Source organism: Pieris brassicae, chromosome 2, assembly GCF_905147105.1.
Source record: "Pieris brassicae chromosome 2, ilPieBrab1.1, whole genome shotgun sequence".
Taxonomy (NCBI): domain Eukaryota; kingdom Metazoa; phylum Arthropoda; class Insecta; order Lepidoptera; family Pieridae; genus Pieris; species Pieris brassicae.
In genome coordinates this window covers 14,197,945-14,217,530 of record NC_059666.1, presented here as the reverse complement: position 1 = coordinate 14,217,530, position 19,586 = coordinate 14,197,945, and the positions used below count along the sequence as shown (strand labels likewise).

The following is a 19,586-nucleotide window of genomic DNA, read 5'->3' as shown; positions in this document are numbered from 1 at the left end:
TTACTTAGCCTACCTTGTTAGTATATACATGGAACATTTTGCTATCCCACACTGTTCAGTTTTCCAAAATGAAAACTTTGTTTTTTGTGAATATTTCTCTATATAAACCGATGATGGAGTTCAAGTCATATTTTTCTAATTAACACACAATATAGGGGTTGATAGTAGAGGGGTGAAAATTAAGGGCTGTATGTATGTATGTTGTATCATAAATAAATGAAAATAATTTTTTGCTAAAAAAAAGTCATAAGAATCGGTCAAGCCGTTTGGAAGGAGTATGGGAATGAACATTGTGACAACAATTTTATATATATAGATATTAAATTTACGGAAATTGTATTAAATTAATATAAATGGTTTTTCAAAAGAAACTGACATAAAAAAAATAACAATTTCAAAGAAATTGGCTATTCAATTTTGCTTTTCAAATATTTTACACATAAAACTGCAAAAATAATTGAACTGTGCATATAAAATGCTGTATTATTTATTTTTAATGTTCTTATTTTTTGCTGCATTACCATGCCAAGTAGGTGCGATTTAAAACTTTTATACCGAATACTTTAATAAGTTATTGATTTTTAAATAAATACATCAATGTTACAGGTGTCAATGCATCGAACAGTGTTGCCACATTTCAGATTCATCAACTACCCACCTTTATTGTATGTTACATCTAGAGGTCATAAAGCAAGAACAAGAACTATAAGGCGATTTTTAAAGTTATAATAAACCAAATTATAAATTACAAATACATATTAATAACAGCCATGCAAGCATGGATCTTTTGGATAGAAGTATTATAAAACATAAGTAATAAACAACAATACAACTTTTTGTGAAAAATATATTAACCCCATGTCACAATGTTAATATTATCAAAATCAGACATTTTTAACCTCTTTATACTTGGTGGCAAATCACTGTAATTGTCAAAAATAGGGTTATATGCCCATGGCAAAATATGTGTGTATCCATTAGAATCATAAATTACACTTTCATTTTCCTTTGTGGTAAGTTGTGTGGTATTGTCAACTATAAATTTTTCATATATATCCCCAAATGATACTGGTTTTTTTGTTTGTAATTTATTCTTTTCAGCAACTGCAATAAATAGACAAATAAAATGTAACATGAGTTTTAATTTGAGAGTTTTCTAATACTCAGTTATGACATGATTTAACTTTAGAATGATTTAGGACTAATTTGAATAGCTAAAATTAATTGAACCTGTCTCACTGAATGAAGTTGCTTCATCTATGTTTTTCTTAAGTTTTAAAGTTGTATATTTTATTTGAATATTTTTAGGTGAACAAAAGCACAGCGAACAGAGAGTAACATATAATAATGTACCAAATAATCTTTTACATTATATTTGACATGTATAGCACTAAAACTTACCATAATATTTTAAATTATTGATTTCCTCTGGAGTGTAATGTGAATATCTACATATGCTGCCGAAAGGACACTGGCTTGTAATATATCTAGTGCAAGGTCTCTTTGAGCTTTCTTCTTCTAGTATTGTCTCAGGGTCTAAAACAATATATTATTTTAAGGATAAAGTAAATAAAGTCAAGTCGTCTATAAAGCAAACTGCAAAATTCGTTGTAAAGCAGATGCATATCTGCTGTTCACCTAGTATTCTACACCAAACTAGGTAAACATAAAGCGAATACCATATTAATACATAAATCGAATACCGTATTAAGTTTGGCAACAAATACAAACCTTTGAACTGTTGATAATGATCGTTAACGAGTTTTTGGTGCACTGCTCCATTATTGTGCGTCCTGATAGTCGATGGTGCCGCTACTAAAGTTTTATCACAATACTCACAATGGTACCTCTTTCCCATGATGCAAGGAAATATTAACAAATTTTGAATATGAATTATAAAGGACGCAACATAATCAAGACGGTTATGATAAAATGTATTAAAAATACAAAGAAAAAATAAAAATTAAATAGTTTAAAGCGTAGGACTGAATACAAGCACAATATTTACGTTATTAAATATAAATCATATTTTCCTTTACAGCTGATTGAAACAGACTATTAAATTGTTTGACTTTGACAATACTTGACTGAATTCCTATTAACGATAGACAGATAATTATAAAGGAGCAGCTTTTACGGCAAGCATTAAAACTAGTTATCAAATAAATCTTATTTGCGTTATAAATAATGAAGTAAACAAGTATTTTTTTTAAGTAAATTAATTTAAATGTGTTTTAGTGTACGAATTATTGAATTATTTTTATTTTTATACTCACATACTTTACATACGTGTATGATTCTTTTCCGTGATTTACAGGCGGTAGCGTTATATACAACCGGCCCCCTTTGTACCTATCTACTATGTAGGTAATGTTTGTTATTAAAATATTTTTTTACAAAAAATACAATAGCTAAACTTATTTATTTAAATATTAAAATATAAGAATATAATGATTAATAATAATATAACATTTATACTTGTATATGAACTTCTATTTAAATAATGGTCTATGAACACTGTTAAAATTCCTTTTCCATAGAAAAGGAATTTTATTGCAACAATTTTTATTATAAGACCATCGCGACATTTTTTCGTCAATCACGATAGCCTCGTGATTATAGCTGTGAGGTAACTAAATATGCTTTATAATTTTACAAATTAATAACAGCACATTCGATTGTAGAGAAAACTGTTGTCTATTAAAAATCGCTGAGACCTAGGAACCAATGCAAGATTTCTTCCACCCATCAACCTGGGTTCCAAAGTTGGATAAGCACCAGGATATCTTACTATACCAAATCCAATATATGGTAGCTGAGGATTGGGAAGACTTGGTGGTATAACAAGGTTTCTATTTGTTTCAGTTATTTTGGGTCTTTTTGCTAAAACGTAGGGATAGGCGTTAGAATCTAAAGTGGTATATTCGAACGGAAGGATAGAGTTTGTTTCAAAGTCCGTAGGATCGTATATTTCTTGAGATAATTTTGTTCTTGTTGGAATAAAACCATTTGGAATGTTTAATGTACTCAGATGTAACCAGCCATTTGGAATATTTTGGTATCCCGGTGTCAGTTTCCATCTATTCGGTACCGTCATCACGTTGGGTATCCATGTGTTTGCTTCATTCTGCAAAGTAAGGGCTTGATTCCATTTATTGGGGCCGGATATGTCCGGAATTTCTGGAGCCATTCTATTTTGATTATTTATCATTTCCTGTAACATGCCGAATCCATTTTGAATATTAAGCTTATTTTCTTCTGCAAGATTCGATCCAAATAATGTTCCTCTTGAGTTTAGTATATCTTGTGAGTCACCAAATTGGAATAAACCCTCATTATTGTTGTGAGGTAACCGTATGTTTTTCAGTCTGTATGGATCTGGTACGGGTATATTTGGTAATAATATAGATGGGAAAGTATTTGGTCTATCATCTGGAAAGAAACACAATATTATTATAGTTATCTTATATTAATTAATATGTAAAGTATACAATACTGTAAATAAATTACCCAATGGTGGCTCAGGTGCAGTTATTGGAATACTAGTCTCCAAAAGTTCACGACTTTTAGATCTTCCCTTATAATTCATATCAGGAACAAAATCAAACATTCTTCTGCTTGGTTGAAAATCGTGATCTAATCCATCGAGTTCAGAATCACTTTCATCAAATTTACTTTGAGTTTCGTGATGAAGACTTTTATCAAATTCATCATCGTCAAAACTTTTTATGTACTTTTCTAGTATTAGATCATCCATATCATCTATTGTTGTATTTGGTTTCGGTGAAGTAGTACTTTTTTTACTGGGTTTTTCTAAGTCAGATTTAAAGGTTTTGTCAACTAATTCGACATCAGGTTTGTCATCGTCTTGGCTATCCGCAATGGTTTCATTATCATTTAAAATTTTGCTGTCATGGACACTTTTATACATTAAAGTTTTATTTTGTTTATTACTATCCGTATTATTTCGTGATTCAGATATGATTGTATGGTTTAAACTGTGAGATGGTCCAGCAGTATCTGTATCTTTTAAATTCTCTTCTGCCTTTTCACTATCTTTTTCGCTTTTTATCTCACTTGAAGAATCTTTGAATTGACTGACGTTAGCGGCTTTATAAATTTCTTCACTGGAAGAGTCCTTCAAATATGCTGTAAGGGTACGTACAATAATATTTTATATGTTATAAAAATTTAATTAATCTCTATATAAAACATCATCTATAATCTTATACCATAGTCAGGTTTCTCGTCCATATCACTGGCAACATCCATAGGAGTGACAGCTAATTCTATTGATGGATAGTCTTCGAAAATAGTTTTGCTTTCATCAGGGGTTGCATCCTGCGAAACGATGCAGTTCTAATGATAAATAAATATAAGTTAACACTTGTTAATTCTTATAAAACTTACCTCGTCAGCTTTTAATAAATAAACAAAACTCATCAAAAATAGAATATGCATAATCCTTTTCATCGTTACAACTTCAGAATACACTCCACTAAACACTAGTTATAATGTGATGTATGTTACATCACATTATGACTAGTGTTTATAAAAGGCGTTAAACTGATTCATTATATCCATACCGCAAAATCGATTTGTGAAATTTCATTTTGAATAGCAGCCGTGTTTAATCGCATTAGCAGTTTATACCACCTTAGAACGTACTTTCCATATTTTATCTAAAAAAATAATTTAAATACTTACGTAATTCTATATACTGACGTATTCTCACACCTTTCCTTGTATTTGGAGGGCCATAAATCATATTTAGGTAATGCTGTGAAGTGAGCATTTTAGTAACTAAAAGCGTTTTACAACCGCTTAAATTTTCGAAACACTACTACTATTTTTCTTAAACAGACACAATATTATGATACATGAGATGTTTTTAAAGTTCACACTTTTTGTACACTAAATACTATATATAAGATTCAAAATGAAAATTTATTTTGTTTTAAAGTAGATCACCGGATCTAATAAAAAATCTTGCAACTGCGAGTTGAAGATTGACTTAACCAGGATGAGGTAATTTAATTTAAGAATATATTTATTTCGACTTCAAATTTAAACCCTAAATAATATCCAGTAACACACCTAGCTAATAGTTCTAATATTATAAATTGGATAATTTACTACAGAGATTCTACTTGAAATGAATCTGGCGACCAAAAATTCTTTTTCCGAGAGAAGACTAACGTTGATATTGACTTTCTTTTTAATATAAATTGGATAATTTACTACAGAGATTCTACTTGAAATAAGTCTGGCAACCAAAAATTCTTTTTCTGATAGAAGACTAACGTTGACATTGAGATTCTTTTTAATATAAATTTGTGAAACTGTTTATGCGTGTTTAGATAATGTTTTTATTTGTAAATTAATTTAAATAATTTTGTATTGTTAAAATGGTAAGCTTATTTAATGTTTTTTCTCAAGGTATTCAAATAATTATTATATTTTCCTCACATTTCCCACGAAATCAATTGTTTGTTAAGAAATGTAGTTGGGACGACTTAATAAAAAATATTAATTGATGGTATCCAAGTTTTTTAATACCTTTTGCTCAGCGCTTCATATTTACTACTTCTTAACGTTATAAAACCTACCATTTCTGAAAAATTATACGATCGTCTGTATGGAATTACCAGATTTCAAAACTTTAAATATGTTTTTTTTTGTGATTATTGAAAGTGATTTCTTACAGGCTTTAAAAGCAGAGCCAGGTGGACGAGGAAATTTCCGTAACCACACTAAAAACCAGGCCGAAGAAGATGCTTTCGACTATGTGAAATTTAGGAATATTCCCAAGCCGACAGGGTAATTAGAAAATAGTAGAATACATAAATGTATTAAATTCTCTTTCTTGCAATCCTTTTACGTTGATAGGTGAATCATCTTCATCGATAAAAGACGCTTGTTTATGAAATTAGTCTTCTCTTTCTCTCTTGGGGTGGTAGCTTATGTCTGAGTGTCGTGATCAGCAAGCAAATCGCAACCCCAAAAAGCAGACAATCTGTTTCCACCTGTTTCTCTCCAGCGCCTCTCTTACTACAGCGCACATTTTGAGGACGATGAGTCTTTCACTTGGATCGGTCCACATGTTTGGTAAACGTCCACGTGATGTTTTCACTTCCGTGTTACCAACCACGATCAGTTCTCCTCGCCTCTGCGCATTTTATGGCTGAAATATATAATCGTTGTCTGCATTTGGTAGACAGGCGAGTCAGTAAGCAGAGTTGGGTCAAGATCGATGTATTGCTGCCGTTCACAGTCCTCGATATTCTGAACAAAATTAGTAAATGTTTTCATAAAGGGCAGCAAAGTGAATACGCTTCTAAATATAGTGATTGGCAAGAAGTAAATAGCGAATAAAATCAAATAAGAGTTACTAATTCAGTGGATTCTGTTTGATTGTAGGCCTTTGAGAACTAAGGCAAGTAAAATGTGGTATTTTTAAAGCCGACAAACAATCGCCTATTTGCTCAAATTGCAGTGTCATTGGATCCATAGCCCACATGGTGAAAGGTGCTTTGGGAGGAGGAATCTTAGGTGGTCACGTTGCTTACATGAAGGCTGGTGTTGCCATAGCTGCACCTTTTAATATCCTCTTTGGCATTTACATGGGTTACTGCTTATACGTAAGTAATTATAAGTTTTAATTTGTTTATGCGGTAAGAGCTATAATCATAACTCTCTGGGTGAAGCTGTTGAATCAAAATATTTTATATAAAGTTTGATATATGGTTTGTGTATTGTAGGTATGATACGCCCTAACACAAATTTAAGATGCTATTATAACTCAAGAGAATTCAATATAAAAATTAAATCATCTTATTTATTTATTAATACTTCGTTGCAGAAACATAATACAATTGATATAATTATATGAAAAGGAGGCCAACTGGCGGCCTTATCGCTATAAACTAGAGCGCAATCAGAATATCTTTTTTAATTATATAATCTTGTTAAACCCACACAAATAACAATATTTTAGTTGGTGCTTAACACTTTGCAGATCTTAGTGATGTCAGCCCAAAAGCTGTATCGAAGAACTCGTGTGCCAAGTATGTCCTACCCCGACGTAGGAGAAGCGGCCATGGCTTGCTTTCCAAACCCTAAAGTTGCAAGATTTTCCAGGTTTTTCAGGTAATTTGTATTCAACTGTTTAATTACTAAAGACGATCATATATAACGATATTTACATTTGCAGATACTCCATTGACGCTATCATTTGTATAGATTTATTCGGTGCTTGTGCCTGCTATCAAATTATTATAGCGAAATCTCTTAAACAGCTGGTTGAGAACACCCAAAGAACGTCTATAGAGGGGATTAATGAAGGTATTATTGTATTAACAGATTACTAATTTCTGTTCATTCTGCTATGTAGCTCAGTCCACAAGGCATTTTTGTCTTTGTAATTAACTGCCCACTAAAGTCTTAGAAAATGTATATGTGTAGAGAAAATGTAAATGAAAACTCGTCATTAGCACGTGACTTGTTCCCGTTTATATACGAGTATTCCTGATCATGAAACAAACTGCGCGAAATGCAAGAAATCCTGCTGGAACACTGGCCGCGTTCTCTTGTCACCAGTCTTGTAATTATTTTCTCAGGGTATCCCAGTCTAAGAGTCTACCTGGCATGCATGATAATACCGGTAATATTAATATGTTTGATAACTCACTTGAAGTGGTTGGCACCATTTTCTATAGGCGCTAACCTTGTTGTATGTGAGTATATTATATTTTCAAAACCTTAATTTAACACACACTTTATAATTAGTCGGAATATTGTGTAATACATACATCACATATGTACATCATTATCTGATTAGGAAGTGGAATGAGAAATAAAAGGAGGTAATTAATTAAAGTATTAAAGAGTTCACTGGCCTTTTTTCGATGTGTATTTATCAGTAATTTAAGAGATTCAACTCCAAACTGGATCGTGTAATAAATAATAAATCGTGTAATTTTTTCAGTGTTCATCATATTCGTTGCTATCTACTACGCTTTCGTATACAATCCTTCATTTGAAGGCTTGGTTCCGATAACAATACTGTACCAGTACTTTGAATTCGTCGGTATGCAGGTGTTCAGTATGTCATGTGCAGGTGTCGTTATACCGATTGAGAATAACATGGAGAACCCGAAAAAATACCCCCTGGTTCTAGTTACTGGTAAGTTCTAGTAAATTCTTCTTTCAAAGAGAAATCAGTAAAAATAGAAAGCAAAACTTATTTACCGAAAGGTTGTGAAAAATATATTGGTCGTAGAGTACATGTATTTTGGGACTTGTGTAACTATAACTAATATGAAATTACTCGATGCGGAAAATGATTTTTAACATAATATATACATATTTTTAAATTCATTATAATATTTTTTTATTATTGATTTGGCTTTTTTAGGAATGTTTCTTATTATTTGCTGTACGTTTAATGTATCCTTCTTTGGATATTCTGCGTTCTTGGAAAATTGTGAATCGCCTATAACCGTGAATTTCCCTATGACAATGTTAGTACTTTCTAATAACTATAAATAATCCAGTGGCGGATTTACCAGCAGGTTGAGAAGGTTGTAGCCTTGGGCGGCAGATTTTTGGGGCGGCATTTGGGATATTTATTGCTACTTAATAGAAATTAAAAAGATTTCTGCAAAATTTGCTGATGACGAGTAGCAGACTTCCATATTCTAGAGTAAAACAGCTAGTGCGCCCTCCAACATGTAATCGACGCACACTTTGTATGAGTGAAAAGAGCGAAATTGCACAAAATGTATTTTCATCTTCTCTCTTCCTCCTGTCAACCCATACATATCAGTCCTACAACTGGTTGGAGGTTGCAAACTGGTTGGTTTGCGTTAAAAATTTTTCAACGAAATTGTTGGATTGTTAAGGCAAGTTAGCCCAACTTCACAGCATATACCTTGATTATTAAATCCGTCACTGAAATAATCTACGTAATAAGTAGACTTGGCTGTAACGTAGATATAAACTTAAATTAAGATACAAATGAATACGAATAGACAAAAAGAAATATTGGCTTGGTCGATTCTTTAGTTATGAAACGAAGTACGTGTCCCGGTTTCGCACAACTAACATTTGTTTTAATATTGCATTCTAATGTTCAATTATCTTTTCGTTACAAAACCACAAATATTTCCTTTTTATAGTATTATTATAGATAAGTATTGGTATTATGGAATAGTATAAAGGTGTACAGTGTTCACAAAATAAATTGTCTTATAGTGGGCCGAAGATCTTAAAGTTCCTGATTGTCATCATGATTTACATTACACACGCGTTGAACTTCTGGCCACCTTTCAACTTGTGCTTCTACTATTTGAAACAGCGACATCCCGAAGACCAGTTGCTGAAATGGGAACTCATATATAGGGCGTGTTTCGTGATGCTAATCGGTGTTATTGCCGTTTGTTTCCCTAATATTAACGCCTTGATGGGATTCGTAAGTATTTTTAATGTCTTTGGGAATCATGCATGCAGCATACATTCTAATTGCTGATAGCTAATATAGCTGATAGAAATAGTAAGCTTTTACTATTACTATGTAATTGATAATAATTATTGGCCCCAACTCGGCGTTTTGTTGTTGTCACTAGAAACACTGATTTTCAGTGCCATTTGAAGTGACAGCTATACACAAAAGCAGCAGCTATATAGAAACAAAAGTGTTAACAATTAATGTACAATTATTTAAAAGGAAAAATAAATAAATTATAAACACATTACACGATACATGAAGCAATGCCACATACCAAAAGGGTTTATTTGCATTTTAATAAAATTTTGTTGTACTTTTTTGCAGCTCGGAACATTTTGTTTGTCCAACATGGCTTTCATTTGGCCCAACATGATTTATTTGCTGACAACTTGGGAACGGCCTGGATTGGGCAAATATAATTGGAGATTGTGGAAATGTATTGTGCTAATTTCAATTGGATGTTTCTTCCTCGTGTGTGGTTCCGTTGTTAATATCAATGAGTTGATGTCTGTGTTTAGATAAGTCCAAATAGCTGTGGGCTTAAGAGGCCCGTATTCTACACTCGGCTCAAATCCAAATCTTTTTGAGATCAGTCAATCCATTTTAGCTCATACTCTTAAAATCGAACCTAGGAATACTAACCGTTTTCTTCAATGGATGATTTTATAGAAAGAAAAAAAAACAAATATTTAATGTAGATGGCGCTAATCTAAATGTTATATTGTTAAAATTCTATTTGATACCGCCTAAAAAAATATTTTGTTAGAGATAGATAATTGGATGCTGTTAATTTTTAAAATTTTTGGATGTTTCGCTGTAAAATCAACCTATTGATTTTGTTCATGTTTTATGTTATTACAAAAAAATAGATTTTATTGAAAAATCAGAGTTATTATTTTAGTATAAAGCATGTTTTTTTATAAGTGGCGCTAGTCAGTTTCTTGCGATGCATGTGATGCGATGCCATAGAAAAATCCATTGGTGCACAGGCGTATTTCAAAGACACGTCCTAAGGGTTGAGCCTAAGCCACTAGGCCAACACTATCAATATAAATATTGATTGTTTATAAATTATGTGCTGTAAAATATTTATTAAAAACAAATTTTTGATATATTGCTATATGCTCCCTTTTTTAGTTGCTTTTATAAAGCTTTATTATAGTCACATTGAACGTATACTAGGGACATACAATATAGTTATAAAATGGTTGTTAATAGTCCTTTAAGATTAGAATAAGTTCCAGCAAAGAAGAGAAGTATTCCAACAAATATTATAGCAATGTTCCTCCAGAGACGCCATCTCCATTTTCCTAGACCTGGCCTCTCCCATACAATGACTAAGTCTATTATGGCTGGGAATATGAAGCCCATGTTTGATAAAGCAAAAGCCCCAAGCTGGAATGTTAATATTCAATTAAAAAAAGGAACAACAACTATAATTTTTGACCTAATCCTCATTTATATACAAACGAGTTCAAAATTAAAAATTATCGCAGATATACTGTTTTAGATTTGAAAATAGAAGTGTTGGTCGTCAATTGACCCACCTACCATAAACAATAAAGAAAGGTCGCAATAAACCCAAAATGTAAATAAAATACCATATTGTACAGTGGGTTTGTTACCTTGGTTTTTGCATGTAATAGTTTAGGTTAGGAAATATTAATTCCATTCGATTATTTTTCGTATAGATAGTTCACTTGGAAAAAATAATGGATATATGTTCTAAATACGTATAGGTTTTAGTTTAGTTTGTTTCTATATTAGTTAAGATATGACATTCCAATTATGTTCACCATTTTGAACGTTACTTCTGTCTTGTAATATTAAAATACTTACCAAACCCATAAAGTTTCCAATATTAGGAAATACAATTGAGATAATAGTTATTAAGACAATGAATATGGCTCTATACACTCTCTCCCAAATCCAATGTTTCTTGGGGTCATGCCTTTTTGATATGTAGTGCCAGACCAGATTGAAAGGAACCCAGAAGTTGAGGGCAAATGTTAGGAAAATCATAACTCCGATTAGACTTTTGATGACTGTCGGAAACCTGTTGATTTAGGAGAAAGGGCCGTTATCTCGCAGTATATGCAATAGGTAGGTTTTTTTTTACTGGTTAAAACGCTGAGGCTCGTCTCAATGTGGCTCACCACCCACCACCAATGTCAATGCCAGAGGGCTCGCGAGTGCGTTTTTGGAAAAGTAGTTTAACACGGCATTAGCAAAAAATAAGGGTATGTAAATTTAACCATTCTTGATTGGTTGGTTTGATTTCGGTTATAAATAACAATCAGTTTATCAGATGAGACATAGATAATAGTTATACATCGTCTTTGTTGAAGTGAAACTTCTTTATCGGCGTTGGAAATAAAATTACCGTCACATTTTTCGGTTACGCGTCAAATTTTTCTCGTTCTGTCTTCTTCGCATCAACCCTACCACGCTTGATTCGAAGCCATTAATATCAAAAATATATAATAACGATTACAATGATAGTAATAATACTATTACAATTAATTAAATTCTGTAATAATCTTAGTAATAAGGTAACATGAAATAATTATATTATTTGCATTCATGTCTATGATAATAAAAGCCTTTTCTTAAACTTTATCTAATTTAAGTTTATTTCACCAATTTCTGTAAAGTTGCATATAGTGGATGATTTTTCGAAAAATAAGGTCATAAAGAAGTTGCACTTCTTACGTGTGTACACTAGTACACGTACACATTTTTTATTAAATTAATTACGTACTGTATTTTGCTTCAATATTAAAACAGTGTGAAATTAATAAAAAAATAACTTACACATCGTTAGGGAAGTTCAAAGTGACTGGTGTAACGCAGTTCTCACCGAACCCCCAATAGCCAAAGAAACCAATTGGTAATAGAAATAATAACACTGTGAACATACCTAAAAGAAAACATCGATAGGTATTTGTTTATATTCATATAATCAGATTTATAATATTTTATTATGTAACGTTTAGTCGGTATACGTATTTATTTTTGGTAATCAAGAATTTACATTAAAGCATTATCAGATAATTTTTTTATCATATTAAATTTTCTCTATACAATAATAATGCATAAATATGTTGTGGCCTTAACGTTAGACTGACATCCCTGAGGTCGTAGGTTCAGCATTATTTCTATTTGCGCAAAAGGCTTTGGGTCTATGTGCGCATTACTCGCTCGTATTGTGAAGGCAAATATCGATACGCACAGAAGGTTGAACACCTATCACAAAACAGATACAGAAATCTGAGGACCAGAAAGAATTTATTACCTTCATAATGGATCTATATTAGACTTACGAAGTCTTGATTTTATAAAATGACATCATTACACTTACCACATGCAATTACAGCAGGATACTGTTTAGGATTTTTCATATTATTTTCTATTGGTAAGATAACCGCTATAGCTTCTAGACTAAATACAACAATACCACAGAATTCAAAGAAACCCACGGCATCCTTCCATCCTGGTACCGTGGAAATGGGAGGAGCCGATCTGAGGCCGTACACAACAGTCGCAATCACACAAATCACTGTAAAGTTAAGGTAAGATTCGGAGACTTAATGGTTGAGATCGCTGGAAAGCGATAAAGCCGTCAGTTGCCTTCCTTTTTATTTAAATATGTGAATTGTATTTTATTTCTGTATGCAACGAAGTGTTAATAAATAAATATACTTTCAAATCTTACCATTATTTTCTTATGTATGTGGGCGTTTTTATAGAACAGGAGGCTCATCTGACGTTAAGCAATACTGCCGCCCATGGATACTCAATGGGCTCGTGAGTGTTAACCCAGCCTTTTAAGAATTAGTACGCTCGATTCTTGAAGAACCCTAATTCGAATTGGTTGGGAAATAGTTCAGTAGGCAGTTCCACCTAGCGGAAAAAACTGTCTTACAGCCGCAATAACTAGGTAATATGAGCTTCTTCTAGGAACAAAGAGGCTACATATATGGTGTTTCATTATTAGTCTGCATTGTATATGTAACTAATGAACCCATAGCTTCTCAGAGATACGTTAATAATTTAACGAAAAAAACCTTACCATTAAAGATTATGAAAGTCTTACACATCATCATCATCCGTTTCATCATCGGACGTCGAGGCAGAATACGAAATTCCACCCATATCACCCCGACGTCTGCCATTACACAACTGAGCGTTTTTTAAGGCAGTTACGGACATCACCACTATGTGGAACCAATTGAACTATTTCCGAACCAATTCGACTTAGGATCCTTCGTACCAATTCTTGAAAGGCCAGCAACGCACTCGCGAGCCCTAGTTTTGTTGCTAAGATGCATGTATTGAATAGAATAATTGTCCTCACTTACCAATAAATATATCCCCAATTATAGAAAACGGGGCCAAATATTTCAAACTTCGTATCATACAAAGTATTAAAATCGGTATCAACAACGCTAAAATGTAAAGCCTTAATCTACCTAGGTCCAATTCATTGGAACCTTCACGATTGTCCACAACTTCCATAATAGTTTTAGCTATCATTATCTGGTAGACGCAGGATGCTCCAAATAAGTCTATGATAATGGTTAGGTCTACTGCGTACCTGAAATTTAGGATTTTTATTAAAAAAGGCCTCCAACCGAATTTTCACTTGCTGGTGTAAATAAAAAACCCTCGAAGCAATCGAATAATTAATGTGTTTATTAATTAGTAAACGATTTTTAATTAGATTAAAATATTATTTTAATGATTTATAAATTATTGATTGTTAAATTTTAAAACAATTTTGATATGATTTTATCTTATAACTATTATTTTTATTAACACTGGCCAGAGGAAAAAGCAAAGACTGGCGAATAATGACTGATGATTGATAATTTCTAGTTTAAATAAATGGTATATGTACCTGAACCATTTGCTATATCGCCTCAATGAGGGGAAAGGACATACTTCAAGCGAGGCCTCTGCGACATCTGGATACGACATCTCAGGGACGTGTAACTGTTTGCACAACTTCTGTGCCGCACTTACCAACATCTATGATTTAAAAGAGTAATCAGAAAATATTGTTTAAACAGTATTACAATTTTTATAAATATATGTTGAGTAACATGTTTGAAATCAATCACTTTACTATATCTCTTTTGTAATTTTTTCGTTTTATGGTATAGGCCAGTAAGTGCACACCACCCAGAAATGAATACTTCATTTAGAATCAAACCAAGGATTATATTATTACTATATATATATAAACCAACACATTCCAAAAACTAACACACTCAAATACATACGCACACCCATTCAAATAGTCAAACATTCACGCGTAATTAATGTTTTGTTCGACTTGATTGAATATTTGTAATACCAAAACTACTTAAAAATACTGTTTTAAACATGTACCATGTATCACGAAATAATTGTTATCTAGTTACCCACAACACTAGTATGGGAACTAGCGATAGATGAATTTTGTCACGATCTATCTGTCATGAAAAGTTTTTATTACTTATTATTTTTATTGTTGGAAAGCCTACTTATCAACAATATATTAGACAATACGACTGAAACAACGCGGGGTTCACTAGTGAATCAAATACTGAAGGTTTTTCTAATAGCCGTATCTCAAAATTATATTGTATCTTTTCTAGCAATATTGTTTATTGTATAAGTCGATAACAAAATTATTGTTATAAGTAGATACTTACGTGTAAGCAATAGGAGATGTAGATACCAAAGATAATAGACACAAAAAGGGCGGTCCACAATCCGCATTTCATGAATGCCTCGTGGATACCAAGAATTCCACCGCCAAGACAACTTTTAACAAAGTGACCTACTGCTTCGAAGAGGCTGTATGTTAAAAAATATGTTAAAAATCAAAGTGTAGTTACACATAAAGGTGATATCAATCTCATCAAAATCATAAGGCAAAATCTGCCTTAAAACGTACTATACGTTTGTGGAACGACGGACGTCGAGGTGGTACAGGTGGAATTCCGTATTCTGCCTCGACGTCCGATGATAAAACTGGTGAATTCCCAGATTCGTGTTCGGTAGCTACGCCACGGGACCGATGTTAGGTATTAAAATATAAATTTCCCTAACCGAGAAATAAGTTTTATATATTATGTAAAGAATATATACTTATTTCGTTTTCGTACAACACGGTTGGCAACAAAGTCATATTCTTTCTGCTCATTTTTACTGTGGTATTTTGATGTTGGTAGATCACCATGATCTACATAATTCTTGCTCTGAAAGATATAAAATGTAGTATTGTCTTTGGTTAACATAGCTTTTACACATTGAAAGTAAACAATTTTTTTACCGGATTAAAGCTATTTGTATTATTTAAGCTTAAGCTTTTAATTATTTTACATAATTTTAAATATTTATTATGTTATACAAGTTTATAATAATAGCTTTAATCCGGTTAAAAAATTGTTTTCTTTAAAGATATAAAGGTGTATATCGAAATTTTCCCTGACATAAGCTCGCAATGAATAGATTAAAAATAGGTATTGCTAAAAACTTTTGGAGGATAAAAAACTAAAGTAGTATTTTGAGTCTTGTACTTCTTATTCGATTTTTTTTATGTAACACGAGGCAAATTGGCAGGAGGCTCATGTGAAGTCAAGTGCCACCTATGGACACTCACATTGCCAGGAGGCAAGGAAGTGCGTTGTCGGCCTTTTAAGAAATAGTACGCTTTTCTTGAAGGATGGTAAGTCGAAATGGTTCGGAAATACTGAAGTATTAGGCAGCCGTTTCCACATAGTACTGGTGCGAGGCGAAAATTCCCTTAAAAAACACTCAGTTGTGGAACGACGGACGTCGAGGTGATACGCATGATATTTTGTATACTGCCTGGACGTCCGATGATGAAACTCAGCTGCAGTTATTAGTTCGTACAACTAGCATGTTTCGATTGATAAAGATACTTTAAAACACATAGATTATAAGAAAACAAAATACCAGCATAAAAGGTAAATGTCCTAACCTAATCTAATGTATGGATACGACAGGTGTAAACTGAAAAAGCTATGGGAATAAAAGTAACAAAGACAAACATAAAATAAATAATAATCAACAATAGTCATCTTTCTGGAATTTTCTGTAAATTAATACAAAAAGTTGTTAAAATAAATAGGTTGTAGTAGGTAAGTGATTAAGTAATCATTCGGGTTACCAATAGCAAACGTAAGTTGTACAATGTCCATATACGTAAGTTATTTAATACCTTCGACATCAACATAGTCCAGGAATTAATATATATTATTTTTATAATGTATATTTTTGATACTGCCACAGGGACGAAACATTTTAAATTTGTTTTAATTTTCTATTTATGAATTTTTCATGATTATTTCTATTATTACTATGTATATTAAGAACATTTTAATATTGAAAATACATAATAAATAAACATTATCTCTTCTATTCAATAGGGCTGATTGCGTCATACGAGTTTTGTATTAAGTAATTATGTAGACAAAGGCCATCTTGAATTGAAATTATGTATTACTTTAAGATATATAATTATATACACTGTAATTTTGATAAGGAATCGATCAATTAAATTTTCGTTAACGCATATTTCATGTGAAAGTTTTACCTTATGACTAATATATAGTATAGATATAACCTAAATTTAATTTAAATAAAAACTAAAAGAAAGACTGCTCGATAAACTGTCACAATATTTTTAACTTTTATTGAAACACACTTAGATAATATTTGTCAGACGCACCTGTTTTTCACTTAACTCCATTTTATGTAATACACTGTTGATAAGACAGTTTTCCGTTTTAATTGTACCGCATACTCGTCAAATTTTGTTTGCGTATGACTTCTGTAAATAATGAATAATATCTGTGTTATACATGCGGATTTTTTATGTTTAATATAACCGAAAGTGGCACATTTAATCATACCTATTTATTTAACGTTTTGGTTTTTATTGTTGTGTCTTATACGTAGAATTTACAGGCTGCGAATTCATTGCATACGGTTTAAGAATAAATTTATTTCTCATAAGAATTGCATACATAATTCACTTACTGAGAAACAATATGTAAAATTAAGATTAATAATTAGAGCTCACAAATGTAGGTATATAAAATAACAAAACAAAACATAAACAAAAATGTGGGTAGACTATGTGTATAAACTCGATCAGTCAACCAAGCAAAACATAGAACATTATTGGAATTTGATTTTTTATATATGTGGCATTGATGGCATTTATTTTATTATTTTTTATCGGACTATTTTATTTTTAGTTTATTCTTCTATTTATATATTGGCTATATATACCTGCATATCTTTATTATCACGTACCTTGAAAGAAAACACTTTTTTACCCGATTGAAGCTATGTATTATTATAAACTTATAATTATTTTACATAATTTTAAGTTCATAAACCCGAAACGTCGGAAAAATTTAAAAATATGTAAAATAATTATAAGTTTATAATAATACATAGCTTCAATGTGTAAAAGCTATGTTAACAAAAGACAATACTGTATCACGTACCTACACCTACTTGGGTTAGTAAAATATAGACACTTTTTTACCCGATTGAAGCTATGTATTATTATAAACTTATAATTATTTTACATAATTTTAAGTTCATAAACCCGAAACGTCGGAAAAATTTAAAAATATGTAAAATAATTATAAGTTTATAATAATACATAGCTTCAATGTGTAAAAGCTATGTTAACAAAAGACAATACTGTATCACGTACCTACCTACTTGGGTTAGTAAAATATAGACACTTTTTTACTAGACTATATGCGTGAAGCAGTGCTCTTGTGACTTGATACATAGGTACAAAATTTAATACAGTTCCTATATTTAAATCCTGTATACATAAGCAAGTAGATAATACCAGACTGTTATCTTCTGTATGTGTTTTATGGCTCTCAATTTATCTTATAATATTTAATTATTTATGAAATCTGTTAATAACTATACCTATGTTTTTAATATTATTGGCGAGATGTGACAATGTTGGCAGCGTTTTATTACGAGTTACTGCCTATATCGTGGTTAGGCTCGTAACCACATCCTAACAATGTGAAAGAAAATTTTATATATTTCATTGTTCAGATTTTATTGGAACATTTACCAACTGGTGACACGGCTCACGTGGCATCTATACTTTTATTGCTGAAGATGCGTTACACCGACAGCTCACAAGAGTCATTTAAATATGTATTATTTTACATTGACCAACTGCTGACACGACTCACGTGGTTGTTCTAGATTTTAACGACCGAAGGTGCTCCATACACCAACAGCTCACAATAATAATATTATTTATGTGTGAATAGGTATAACTAGTATTTATAATGTTGTTTTATGATATAAAATCAGTTTTAAATATTGCTCTGTCTCATTCATTTCTCGATAGCTTTGAGATAATCCCACCTTTGTCTCTTGGTGCAGGCATCCCGTATACATTTATATATTCACTATTTATGTGTTAGGGTACGTCTATAGTAATTAGGGATCCGTAGGGTTGTTAGGTTTTGAGTTACCTAGTGCAGGTTGCTCATACATGCACTACATATACTATACAGATACTCCTGACATTTTATATGCATATATGAATGGCAAGCTCTACCTTACACGGCTCACGAGCAATGTAGACATTGGTGTAAGCAGTTGGTCAATGTTCAAATGAAAATTGTTTAGGGGGATCGAAACCGGCTGGATATAAACGTGGAGACTTGATACTGACTTGGAACCTAATCTCTGTGCAGCAAGCATGAGGCACAAACATCTCACGAAATTAAAATAATGAATTAGTATAGAACAATATTTATTAACATTATTGGGTATTTGACAGATTATTTCATATGTTCTGTTCTTCTTTTTAAGAAAAAAATTAAGATTCTTAAGTGAACAATTAGCGATACCAATAACGACTATTGTATCCAAGTTCGATGTAGTAGGCACACAGTGGCGTAACAATAGGGTGGCAGGGCTGGCAAAATGCCACAAGCCCAAGAGGGCCCCTGCCCATAACGCCGCGAGCTCAAAAAATTGAAATTTTTATTTCTCTAGCCTTAGG

The 19,586-nt window shown here is 32.0% G+C and overlaps 4 protein-coding genes and 1 long non-coding RNA gene across 9 annotated transcripts; 2 read left to right on the top strand and 3 right to left on the bottom strand.

The window, feature by feature from the left end:
• The first annotated feature begins 137 nt into the window (after positions 1-137).
• LOC123720408 lies at positions 138-1,132 on the top strand. The gene is made up of 2 exons (XR_006756059.1): positions 138-529; positions 607-1,132. It is a non-coding gene; the product is annotated as an uncharacterized LOC123720408 (long non-coding RNA).
• Positions 711-2,293, bottom strand: LOC123720406 (zinc finger matrin-type protein 5). Its single transcript, XM_045676999.1, has 3 exons — positions 1,732-2,293; positions 1,402-1,536; positions 711-1,104 (listed from the first exon to the last, which is right to left on the bottom strand). Exons 1-3 carry the CDS (start codon positions 1,856-1,858, stop codon positions 851-853), a joined length of 516 nt encoding a protein of 171 aa, XP_045532955.1. The 5' UTR covers positions 1,859-2,293; the 3' UTR covers positions 711-850.
• A 220-nt stretch (positions 2,294-2,513) lies between these two features.
• Positions 2,514-4,572, bottom strand: LOC123720405. 2 transcript variants are annotated; one of them, XM_045676998.1, is made up of 4 exons: positions 4,411-4,572; positions 4,233-4,341; positions 3,511-4,149; positions 2,514-3,432 (listed from the first exon to the last, which is right to left on the bottom strand). In XM_045676998.1, exons 1-4 carry the CDS (start codon positions 4,471-4,473, stop codon positions 2,660-2,662), a joined length of 1,584 nt encoding a protein of 527 aa, XP_045532954.1. In that variant the 5' UTR covers positions 4,474-4,572; the 3' UTR covers positions 2,514-2,659. The 2 variants fall into 2 exon arrangements, with proteins under 2 accessions (XP_045532954.1, XP_045532953.1); XM_045676997.1 differs by having other exon boundaries at positions 4,233-4,359; positions 4,411-4,567.
• A 437-nt stretch (positions 4,573-5,009) lies between these two features.
• On the top strand, positions 5,010-10,209 carry LOC123720625 (proton-coupled amino acid transporter-like protein pathetic). 2 transcript variants are annotated; one of them, XM_045677321.1, is made up of 10 exons: positions 5,010-5,028; positions 5,708-5,820; positions 6,497-6,641; positions 7,019-7,149; positions 7,214-7,344; positions 7,620-7,736; positions 7,988-8,185; positions 8,417-8,522; positions 9,256-9,472; positions 9,833-10,209. In XM_045677321.1, the coding sequence occupies exons 3-10, from the start codon at positions 6,519-6,521 to the stop codon at positions 10,028-10,030; spliced, it is 1,221 nt and encodes a 406-aa protein (XP_045533277.1). In that variant the 5' UTR covers positions 5,010-5,028; positions 5,708-5,820; positions 6,497-6,518; the 3' UTR covers positions 10,031-10,209. The 2 variants fall into 2 exon arrangements, with proteins under 2 accessions (XP_045533277.1, XP_045533276.1); XM_045677320.1 differs by lacking the exon at positions 5,010-5,028 and adding an exon at positions 5,265-5,411.
• Positions 10,210-10,426: 217 nt separating this feature from the next.
• LOC123720624 (proton-coupled amino acid transporter-like protein pathetic) lies at positions 10,427-18,300 on the bottom strand. Of its 3 annotated transcripts, XM_045677318.1 has the most exons (10): positions 18,259-18,300; positions 17,253-17,354; positions 15,647-15,756; positions 15,208-15,352; positions 14,409-14,539; positions 13,870-14,105; positions 12,870-13,067; positions 12,323-12,428; positions 11,348-11,564; positions 10,427-10,903 (listed from the first exon to the last, which is right to left on the bottom strand). In XM_045677318.1, exons 2-10 carry the CDS (start codon positions 17,271-17,273, stop codon positions 10,706-10,708), a joined length of 1,362 nt encoding a protein of 453 aa, XP_045533274.1. In that variant the 5' UTR covers positions 17,274-17,354; positions 18,259-18,300; the 3' UTR covers positions 10,427-10,705. The 3 variants fall into 3 exon arrangements, with proteins under 3 accessions (XP_045533274.1, XP_045533275.1, XP_045533273.1); XM_045677319.1 differs by lacking the exons at positions 15,647-15,756; positions 18,259-18,300 and having other exon boundaries at positions 17,253-17,314; XM_045677317.1 differs by lacking the exons at positions 17,253-17,354; positions 18,259-18,300 and having other exon boundaries at positions 15,647-15,834.
• Positions 18,301-19,586: the final 1,286 nt, after the last annotated feature.